Source organism: Hesperophylax consimilis, chromosome 10, assembly GCF_061612785.1.
Source record: "Hesperophylax consimilis isolate HC1 chromosome 10, BYU_Hcon_1.0, whole genome shotgun sequence".
Lineage (NCBI taxonomy): Eukaryota > Metazoa > Arthropoda > Insecta > Trichoptera > Limnephilidae > Hesperophylax > Hesperophylax consimilis.
Window position 1 is genome coordinate 38,642,481 of NC_142845.1, and position 11,692 is coordinate 38,654,172.

Below are 11,692 nucleotides of genomic sequence, written 5' to 3' on the forward strand. Positions count from 1 at the left end.
AATTCAGTCATCTTCCCAACGAGGCGAGCCTTCAATATATCTACGTGTGTGCGAGCCTCGAAGCTAAATTGAATCACAACAACAGCAAACATTTTATTTTGATATTGATTGCCTTTATGGCTCTTACCGACCTGACCTGGCATTTCGAATTTCTGCCGATTTATAAAATACTCCACTGAACGCTTGTTTTTTACCTCTTAAGAAGATAATGTCTATACTTTTCCGAGTTGGAAAAGTAAATGAAAATCTCCCGATCGAAAAAAAACGCAAAGTATGCTTCGAAAATTATTAAAAAAAACACCTAGTTCTGTTATTTGACGAAAACAATTGTTATTAATTGTTATTAAGAATTGTTGTCAAGAGATTTTTGCTCTATTTCTAACAAGTCGTGCTATATTAAATATTTTTAGCTTACGCCTATTAATTACTTTTTTGTAATATGAGCGCGCTTCCCTCCAACATTCTTATTTACGAATCTCCCTTTCAAACCATCTTCTTCTTCTTTTCGAACTCTTATGAAAATCTTAGGTGTTTATTACTAGCTCATAACAATTTATCATCGAGAGAGGAAGGAATTCGTACCAATCAACGTCTTTTGCCGTAAAACATAGAAAATATTGCGATAATGATCGTGATAAGAAAACTTTGCAAAAATAGAAACAATTGTGCGTAGTTTGGCAAACACAGTTATGAGTGCCACTTGTGCGAGTAAGGCGGTATTGAATCAACTAACAATAACAAGTGATATCTAAGTATTTTGCCATTAATTTATTTATTGCCATTTTATCACTTAACCTATATACACGATTTCAAACCAATAAATATTTACATGCTTCTAAGTACCTAATATAATGTCAAAAGTATATCATACTAATAATTGTATACATGTGGACTGTTCAAAGCCAAAGGGAGAGAAATAGTGAAAATGTTTCGTGTGAATGATAACAACTTTCCTATATTTTGTACTAATTGTATTTTATGGTATTCCTCACAGGCACATTCCACTGTTTCACGACTGGCATACTTATGTTAATTATTTATTTGACAAAATCAACAACATTTTATTTTATTTTATTTGGTTTTACGCCCAGATGGGCTTTTACATGCATTTCAAAACAGAATATATCTAGTAAGCTATCGAAAATTAAAAAATAAAACACAATAAAGCTGATGAATATAAAATAATGTTAATAAAACATGTAACAGTAACAATATTATAGAGACTAGAACAAAACTACATATAAGACAAATCACTAAAACTATATTACAAACGCTACTCTAATTTGTTGGATTCAACATAGTGCTTAATTCTATAAACGGAGTCAATAAATATATCAATAGTACCCCCATACTTGTTGCAGGTTGGTCAGTGAGTGTGTCTGATACTTGGTTGTGTATGTATTGCAGAAGATTTTTATATTTTGTCTTTCTTATTATATTCCTTATTATTTCCATTATATTCCTAGTCGGCACATGAAATTTAATAGTGGCAACGATGGCAGGACTGTTAATTAAGTTGTTAATGTCTCTGTGTAACACAACCAGGTCTGACATAATTCTCCTGTCAGACAGTGTTATTAGATGCAATTGATTCATCAAACTGACATAATTAATGTAATCAATAGGAATTCTGAGCTTAAAATTTACTTAAGAAATTTGTGCTGAACTCTTTTTATATTTTTAGAGTGAACTTTGTATAAAGGAGACCAAATAGGTGAATTATATTCCCACTTGAGTTCTGAATAATGAAATATAGAGGGTTCTCATACAATCTAAGGACTTAAAATCAGTTAAAGTTCTGCAAAGGAAGCCAAGCATCTTTAAAGCCTTATTAGATATATAGTTGATGTGTGAGAACATAGTTGGTTCCTAGTTTGGCTTGTGGTTATACCTAATACGACTAGAAATTCTCTCAAAACTCGAGGAAAGCGGCAAGTTGGTCCGCCTCTGACCACTTTCACACAAAATAACATTAATAATTATAAATTACTGTAGTTTGTTTGTGAATTAAGACGGTAGAATAATAAAACAATGGGTATCTAAGGGTAAGGTAACCTTACTATAGTAAGTGAAAAAGTCGAAAACAAAAATATTCGGCGCGCTGCCCGGTGTATTAGCCCTAGCAGGCCTAGAAAATTGATCTTTCAGCTGGGTTTATTTTACTATAATCTCAAATGTTTCTAACTGAATACCTCGGGAAGTTAAATAAAATCTGGTGGTTACCGCTAATTTTATCATTGAAAAACGTTTCTTAATGTTTTTTCGTAAAATATTTTAATTGTAAGGTTCCGTTGTGATTAAATTTAAATATCTTACATCCCTGGGTATCGGTTTGAAAAAAAATATAGTTACGAATTCATCGGAATTAATTAAAATGTGAGCCTTGAACAAACCCACACTACCGGCGTAATAAAGGTTTGTTAAATGCAAACGTGCTTTACATAACACACTGTTCATGTTTATTTTTACCAACATCAACAAAGTAACTACATCTTGCTCTGTAACTACTTTCACAGTACCTTAAGTACATACTTATTTTGTACTCTTGTTATAATATCCCATATTCATTTCTTATTAAATACATACATTAGAAGGTAGACGTAAAATAAACCTTTTTATTAAAAATACAAAATTTTAATTTCGACGGTTGCGAACTCCTACAACTTACAAATCTACACATACTATTGCAGTCAATTCCTATACAGCGGCTTCACTCTATGGGAAACCAATACTTATATATAAAATATGTATTCCAACACTACTCTTAAACCTTCTATTGTATTTTTGTAAATCTAAATGATCAGGGTTAGGTTTCAAAATGATCTGTCATCTTAATGTTGTACTACCCACATGCAAAAGCCCTCTTGGCGTTAAATAAATTAGTAGAGTCCTGTCTTAGAGTTAGCGATTTTACATAAAACGATCTAATTGTTATTATGTTTGTATTAAAGAATGCTTTTAGAAGAGGGATTTGTAAAACTATAAACCGACCATGATATATATAGTAAGCAGCTATCAACTAAAAATAAGCCCATTTACAAAATTCCTTTATTTTTGATTGGGAAACCGATACAAACGTAAAAGTATATGCAGAAATAACATATGAGTAAGTAACATATAATAAGTATATGCAGTACTGAAGAAATGTACTATTTAACCTGCAAACGTATGCATACAAACGTATGCATACAAACGAATACATGTTGCTTAGTGGCAATTTGTTTCTAACCAGAAATAAAATGACTATGTTGCCGTCGTGAAAGCAAGAAACCAATTATGTAATGAATATATTTTCTAAATACGTTACATTTGGTCGCCATGGTCAGTCAAACAATAACCATGCAGGTACCTAATGTTGTTGTAGTAAAATTTCACAAAATATAAGGTTATATCAAAGATTTGGACTAGAACTTTATATTTTTATAGAATAGATGTTTGTCACATTTAAAAATATATCTTCACCTACACCTAAATAAGAATATTAAGTAAAACTTTATGAAATATAGAGCGACATAACATATTCATATTTATTTATTTTATAAATTTAAAAAAAATACAGCTTTGGTGATTTTCTCAACAACCATACTAGGCTCATGCCTGTATTATGTTAGTCGTATATGATTTATGTAAGAATTACAAAATTAAAATATAAGGGAAAAAGAAATTGTTATTTCATTTCATCATTAAAACTGGTGACCGGATAAATTATCAAAATGATAATTCATCACAACTTTAAAAAGTTATATAAAGTCATGGAAAGTGATAAAACTTTACTAACTGTGTTAAGTGGGTTAGGTTAGGTTAGGTTAGGTTTATTAATTTTTAATGACTTTATATCACTTTTTAAAGGTGTGTTGAATAGTCACTATGTGGGTTATCATGGAACCATAGAAACCATATTAGAAATATAAATAGTGGTAAAACTGATTGACAAAAAAGATATTTTAATGAAAATAAAAATTAAGATTAAAATACATGCAAAATTAAACAAAATTATTTTATATGATTATTTTTTTTAAAACCGTTAAATTTTGGTACGTACTTATCTATAAATGTACGTATTTACGGTCTCATTTGAATTTAGCGATATAAAAAAATAAACGATAGAGTTAAAACTTTTTTTTCGAGCAGTGTTAGGAACTCATGTATTCTTTAAAGAAGGCTCGTCCCCTTTCGAATATCCAATGCTGAACAACAATGTGGGTCTAGTTTTAGGGAGCACGTATCCCAGACTTGATGAAAAGTGTGTGTGTGCTAGATGTTGAGAACCAGCAGGTTATGTTTCCGTATGTATCACAAGCTTGTCTTAGTAAATAACTGGCGAATGTCTAAGACCCTAATTTTAGCAACTAGTTTTGTAATAACTGGATATTTTTTGTACTAACTTTATGCCGGTGTTTGAAATATAAATTAATATTTACTGTACTATGAAGAATAAAATCTGAGTGTCCCACAAAATGCTCTCCGATGGACGTTCAGAACGCCAGAGTTCAGAAATCAAGTATAATAAATAAAATATTTAACGTTGCCTTTCTGTTAGGAATTTTTAGGACGACGCAACTTTTTTTACATTTCCATTGTGAGTTTTGTAATATATACCTTCATATTAGCTTTGAAATGTACCTTCATATGAGTTTTTGAAATACGTACCTACAGACGAGTATGAGCTTTGAAATATGGATTTAACCCTGTAATAAAACAAGACATATTATTTTCTGTTTCACATTCAAAAAGTCGGGTGAAGCGTGAGTCCTAAAACTAGTTTTGTTTTTATGAAAGGGCCGAAATTGCGAATTGGGGAGGTTTTCCTTGTGTCCCAACTACCAAAGGCACCGGTGGGAATAATATCACATTTTTTCAAATTTTAACGCATTCGGAAGAGTATTAGGAAATATTGCATATTATAGGTAGTCATTGTAAATAACGGCCACAAAAAATATATATAGAAAAAAAGTGTTTCTGTCAACCAATTAATTTCAAAATGTAGGTACATTTAAGATTTCCCGTAAAACTGCATTATTATTTAAGTAAGGGGATAATTAAATATTACAAATAATAACAAAGAAATGGGAAGTGACTTTATGCTGAACTGCAAAAAACACCTTCCGACGTGTCGTGTGTCATCACGAGGTACAGTTTACAGTACGTTTACATGTGTGTACTAATACTTGTGCTGTAGGTACGGATGTGTGATTCATTGTTTTAATTTCGCGTGGCAATGAGTGAAAGGTTTTTCACTGTTATCATTATCGAATACTAGGGTTAATTAGCTTAGTAAGTAATTAAGTTTTCCGCTCGGTGGGCATTGTCACTCAGTTCAGTGCTCAGAATAGAGCCAGAGTCCAGTATTGCTGTCCGTGTATAACTGCCTAGTGTCTAGTCCCTCGGGCAGAGCATTGAACGTGGAACGAGCAACTGAACTGTTGCTACAGCCGATGGGCAAAGCCGCCGTAGCCGACCGCCGCGGCCGGGGATTAACCGTTATTGTAATAACGATTATTAGTAAAGGATTGGACCAGAAAGCAGAGCCAGCGGTACCACTACACACTGCAAGTCGAAGGGAGGGGCTCGCTTTCGGGTAGTGGACTTGATCGTGCCAGTGCTGGGTCAGGAGTCACTCGGGGAAGTACGTGTGTCATCACGAGTACCGGGAGAGCATGCAGCTAAAGGTCAGCTATTGAGTCCACTTGAGCTCCTTGTGAAACACTTCAGTGCCTTTGTTTATTGTGTTGTGTGCCAATTTAATGACCTACTTTAAAAGAGGAAAACAGAACTCCAGTGCTAAGTGCCATTGTCCACGATGTTTTGCTTCGAGTTTGTCATAAGGTATTTACTTTATTGGATCTTTATTTAGAACAAAGATACCCATATTATGTATATCTACTTGTATGGCTTATGTGGGTTACCACGTATTATTTTGTATCAATTGTTATAGTTAATAGTTAGGATAAACGCTTAGTTTAGGATCACGTATAAATTGTTGTATTATATACACCATTCACACAAATATAATAAGATACCAAATTTAGGTATATATTTCATTGTCAGGTTTGATATTGCCACTTTACTTGCTATGCTATTTGGAGTAAAATTTTGTTTTCTCCTCTATTTTGTGGCAACATTTCGGACAGCCTTGTGTGTGTTAATTATCAGGGCAGATGGAAAGGAAGAGGAATTGCATCAATGCTTATTATCCTAAAAAATTGACAATGCTAGTAGAAGAAATATTTATTAATTAAATATATGTATATTATAAATATGTCTGTTCAGTCAAGTTTTAATGCAGCCTTGAAGTGATTTCTCTACTCCTTTTGATCTAGATAAGTATTATTGTTATACTCCCAAGTAACAAGTCTCTGTGAAACATTGATTATCATATTGCAGTTTTCTAATTGCTTTCATTGGTAAAACTAAAAACAATGCGCTGTGATAAGTGATAAGATTGTCTGCAACGTAGCGAGTTCTACTTTCCATTATGTTTGCGGAAAGTGCATTGAGTTTGCAGGACGTAATCATATCACAAAGCAGATAGCACTGCATTGTATAAATAATCATTGCCCTCTGACCATTAATATCAATGACCTCGCTTCTGCCAAACGGGTTGTAGGAAATGGGCGTCCTACTTACTTAAATATAATAGTTTACCGTGGAATGGATATCACCGATATAGAATCTACTTGCTTAAATGTAATAGTTTACTGTGGAATGGATATCACCGATATAGAATCTACTTGCTTAAATATAATAGTTTACCGTGGAATGGATATCACCGATATAGAATCTACTTGCTTAAATGTAATAGTTTACTGTGGAATGGATATCACCGATATAGAATCTACTTGCTTAAATGTAATAGTTTACCGTGGAATGGATATCACCGATATAGAATCTACTTGCTTAAATGTAATAGTTTACTGTGGAATGGATATCACCGATATAGAATCTACTTACTTAAATGTAATAGTTTACCGTGGAATGGATATCACCGATATAGAATCTACTTGCTTAAATATAATAGTTTACCGTGGAATGGATATCACCGATATAGAATCTACTTGCTTAAATATAATAGTTTACCGTGGAATGGATATCACCGATATAGAATCTACTTGCTTAAATGTAATAGTTTACTGTGGAATGGATATCACCGATATAGAATCTACTTGCTTAAATATAATAGTTTACCGTGGAATGGATATCACCGATATAGAATCTACTTGCTTAAATGTAATAGTTTACTGTGGAATGGATATCACCGATATAGAATCTACTTACTTAAATGTAATAGTTTACTGTGGAATGGATATCACCTATATATATATTGATCACTCTTTAAACCCCCTCAGACTTAACGCTTTATGTTGTCGTCCCAAAATCTATTAGCATAAAATTGTCCTAGTCAAGAATTTAAACAAGGCACCTTAACTTAACGGGCATTACCGTCATTACATATTATTTCGTATACCCCTACCGACCTTTCTTTTCTTTCATAGAATGCTTCCAACTTTAATACTTACTGCTGACATTATCATACGACTTTAATATTGAACTTTGAAAAGAATACTTCTGGGTAGGAATTTGGAGTGACATTAGTTACTCGAGGTAGGCAGGTTGGTACAGGTAAATCATTTAAAAAATACCCTTTCCGTGTATAGTGGTTTACCTACTGAAGGTTGGAAGCAAAACGCGCTATTGTTTCTCTATCTGCACAGACAGACAGCCACAGCAACACGTGACGGGGTACAGCTAGTTTTAAATAAATATACAAATTATATTGATATACTTCACTATGCACCCAGCATCCATGGGAAGACGGGGTCTGCGGGTGGGTATTCCAAAATAGTTCATAAACTTTTTTGAAATCGGTGTGCACATTTCATGGAAACAAAACGATTTGCCTGTGCCTATTGCCTGCCCATTGCCTGCCCATTGCCTGCCTATTGCCTGCCCATTGCCTGCCCATTGCATGCCCATTTCTTGCCTATTGCCTGCCCATTGCCTGCCCATTGCATGCCCATTGCTTGCCTATTGCCTGCTCATTGCATGCCCATTTCTTGCCTATTGCCTGCCCATTGCCTGCCCATTGCCTGCCTATTGCCTGCCCATTGCATGCCCATTTCCTGCCTATTGTCTGCTCATTGCCTGCCCATTGCCTGCCCATTGCCTGCCCATTGCCTGCCTATTGAAGGTCTAGCTTCATTTATATACTTTGTAGAGCCGTTTATTCAAAAATTAGATTCATGCGAGAGCTCCGAAGGGGTGACCATAAGTCACCTATACCGGGGTGGGACAGGGCGGGTGTAACCTTCAATGCCCATTGCCTGCCCATTGCCTGCCTATTGCCTGCCCATTGCCTGCCCATTGCCTGCCCATTGCATGCCCATTTCCTGCCTATTGCCTGCCCATTGCATACCCAATGCCTGCCTATTGCCTGCCCATTGCCTGCCCATTGCCTGCCCATTGCCTGCCCATTGCCTGCCCATTGCCTGCCCATTGCCTGCCCATTGCCTGCCCATTGCCTGCCCATTGCCTGCCCATTGCCTGCCCATTGCCTGCCCATTGCCTGCCCATTGCCTGCCCATTGCCTGCCCATTGCCTGCCTATTGCCTGCCCATTGCATGCCCATTTCCTGCCTATTGTCTGCTCATTGCCTGCCCATTGCCTGCCCATTGCCTGCCCATTGCCTGCCTATTGCCTGCCCATTGCCTGCCCATTGCCTGCCTATTGCCTGCCCATTGCCTGCCCATTGCCTGCCTATTGCCTGCCCATTGCCTGCCCATTGCCTGCCCATTGCATGCCCATTGCCTGCCCATTGCATGCCCATTGCCTGCCCATTGCATGCCCATTTCCTGCCTATTGCCTGCCCATTGCATGCCCATTGCCTGCCTATTGCCTGCCCATTGCCTGCCCATTGCCTGCCCATTGCCTGCCCATTGCCTGCCCATTGCCTGCCCATTGCCTGCCCATTGCCTGCCCATTGCCTGCCTACCAATGATTAAAAAGTGTTTTGAATTGACTAAATCAGAATGGCGCCAAACGGAAAATGAAGTGTGCCAATAAAGATATGCAAATGGGTGGTATGGGTGGTACCTACCTAGATTATTTGTTTACACGACAAGTGAACAGTGAATAGTGTACAGTGAAGAGGTGAGTGGTTTATTTATGGTGAACAGCGAAACACGTGTTCACTACACGTGGTTAAAAGTAATAATATAATATGACATCATTTTCCTGTATCTATCTGTTTAACATATATTTGTTCTTGTTTTCGTGAATGAATGAATGCAAATCTTGTAAGTGAAATTATCCCACTTCTCGAAATCCGATCAAGCTGAAACTCGACAGATAGACTCATTGTCGATGACCATGCATTCTTTTGGTGACATATACGCATTTCTATGGAAATGGATGATATTACAACAGTTAATATACGAAAAAAAAGGTCGGTCCTGCCCAATCGGGAGTTGGCGTAGTTAGCGCGGTTGACTCCAGTCCCTGGGGAGGGAGGTTCAATCCTCATTCTAACCAAAAACAAATTTTAAAAAAATCTAATAAAAATAGATGTATCATAGTAGAAAAACTTTGTAAATTACGTATTGATTTTTTATTTTTTTATTACGTTGTCTTATTAGAGGTACAGTCGCAAGGAATAAATTCATAATTGGTTTATTTTGGCTATACTATACACATAAAAACTGGTAAAAAACGATAGATTTCCCGAATCTAACGTTAAATAAACACCTAGAGGTCCTTTATGGCCCCTATTAAAAGAGTGATGATATATTATATCAACGCACTTCGGCAACAAGCATGCATCAAAAGGACAAAATGAAAATTCTCAAAGTCAATAATGAAGAAATGTCATCGTTTAGTAGAATTTAGGCTACCATCGGGATTCACCGTAATAACTGTTTTACGGAGAATATTTTATGCAAACGGAATATCATGAACATGACGTCATCCATCCGCCACTTCCGCGGGATATACAGACTACAAACACAACTGAACACAACACAACACACACGCGTGAGACAAATCAAGTGTGTCCGCTCGCTTCCATTGGAAATAAATAGTACATTACTCACGCTCGTACTAATGAAGAGTGCAGCGAGTTATATTAGTATGTAAACACGGAGTTGCAAGAAAAACAAAAGTTCGTCGAATGATGTCACGCCATGTAATCAGAATCCGCTCTACCTCTGGTAGTGGTAGTGTAGCTGGCCCACTGACGTGTGGCACAATTCCCGCTGCTGGCTATTAGTCATAATTCTTTTCACTTTGTTCCTTGAGCATTGATAATGAAACACTTACGTACTCCACGAGCAATCGTCTTCAAGCCACCATGCCGACCAGTTACTTACAAGTGTCCAGTGTCCAATTATTTGCAATTACCAGTGCAGTGATTAACGTTATAATCTCTAAACAATATAACCGATGATTATCAGTTCCGAGAATGAAAAAAAACGCAGTTCTTTGTTTTTGCGCACTAGCCGCGGCTCCGACGCAATGTGGGAGTGTTGCGCGCTCTTTCATCAGAAGTTCTATTTCTGGACAGGAGGAAGATACGAGTAAATACACTTTTAATTTTAAATATCAATCATGTAAGCGGTATATTGTTGGAAGCCGGAGGTTGAGGCGATAAGGATAAGGAAAACGACGCTGAGGTTCGTCTTCGGGTAATTGGCGCTAGCGCGTACCCAGGTATCGTGATGTGCCCTCTCTCTTGGGCGTCGGTGGCGGTGGTGGGGCGCCGGCTGCAGGTGTGCGGTGTGTCTCGCCTCGCTAGATGCTCGGCTGGTAGTTACTGTTGTAGTTAGTAGTCTGGCAGTACTAAGGCAGTGCACGAGAAGACGGCGGCAAAGCGCAATTCCCGATAGCGGGTGGAATGAAGGATAAAGGCGCCGGCAAGCATTATTTTGATCGTGTTTGCAATTCGCGCCAGTATATCGAGCTACGGAGCGCGGCCGCTACGCCCGTGTTCGCTACAGTGGCGCTAGTCTCGAGCTAGCGGCTGGCAGCGGAACTCTGGCTAGGCGCAGTGCGCGCGCAAGCCCAGTTCAGTGCGCTTCGCAGATCCGATCTGTCGGAAGTTTGTGCTCGGCACGTAAAAATGGAAAACACCGGCGTCGGAAACTCGCCATGGGCTTATGTTGCAGTGACTATTGTAGTGATTGTGATTCTTCAGGTGGTATTATACATATTGGATTACTTGAAAGATAAAGAACCCAAAAAGGAATCCGTCGTCAAAAGTAAGATGTCAATAGAATTATTTGTTTATCTAAGCAACCGCGATATGCTGTTTTGTTTTGAGATGTGCTTTTGTAAAGAAGTTGTTTATTTGTTTTGCGAAGCAGACTGCACATCGGCCAAGGCGAAGAAGTCCCATTTGAAGAACAACCAGATTCGCCGTTACATGTCTTTTTGACCTACTATCGCCGTGAGGTTATGTTCGTGACAAGTTATTTGTTAGATTTCTCCGCTGGTTTGAACTGCTCGTGTGTCGAATATATCTCACGCACCTTACTTATTTCCCAGTTAAAGTGCATTTGTACCAAAAACTTTAACAAAAATGTTGTCAATTTGACAGTTGACTGCGCACATGATGCGAAGCACGTGGTATCCAAATTAACAAAACAACTCCGCACGTCACCTCGGAAGATGAACTATTTTTGATTGCATTCATAATAAAGTG

The 11,692-nt window shown here is 37.3% G+C and overlaps 1 protein-coding gene across 4 annotated transcripts in view; it reads left to right on the plus strand.

Moving 5' to 3' along the window:
- The window catches only part of prage (RNA exonuclease prage), a 38,993-nt gene that overhangs the window by 9,260 nt on the left and 18,041 nt on the right, over positions 1–11,692 (plus strand). The window contains exon 1 of one of the 4 annotated variants that reach the window (XM_089636928.1): positions 10,188–10,568. The exons of 1 other annotated variant lie outside the window; for it this stretch is intronic. In XM_089636928.1, the coding sequence (XP_089493054.1) occupies positions 10,454–10,568 (115 nt within the window). In that variant the 5' untranslated portion in view covers positions 10,188–10,453. Of the gene's footprint in view, positions 1–10,187; positions 10,569–10,778; positions 11,250–11,272; positions 11,690–11,692 lie in introns of those variants that run through there. 2 more of the 4 variants (XM_089636927.1, XM_089636930.1) reach the window with 2 other exon arrangements.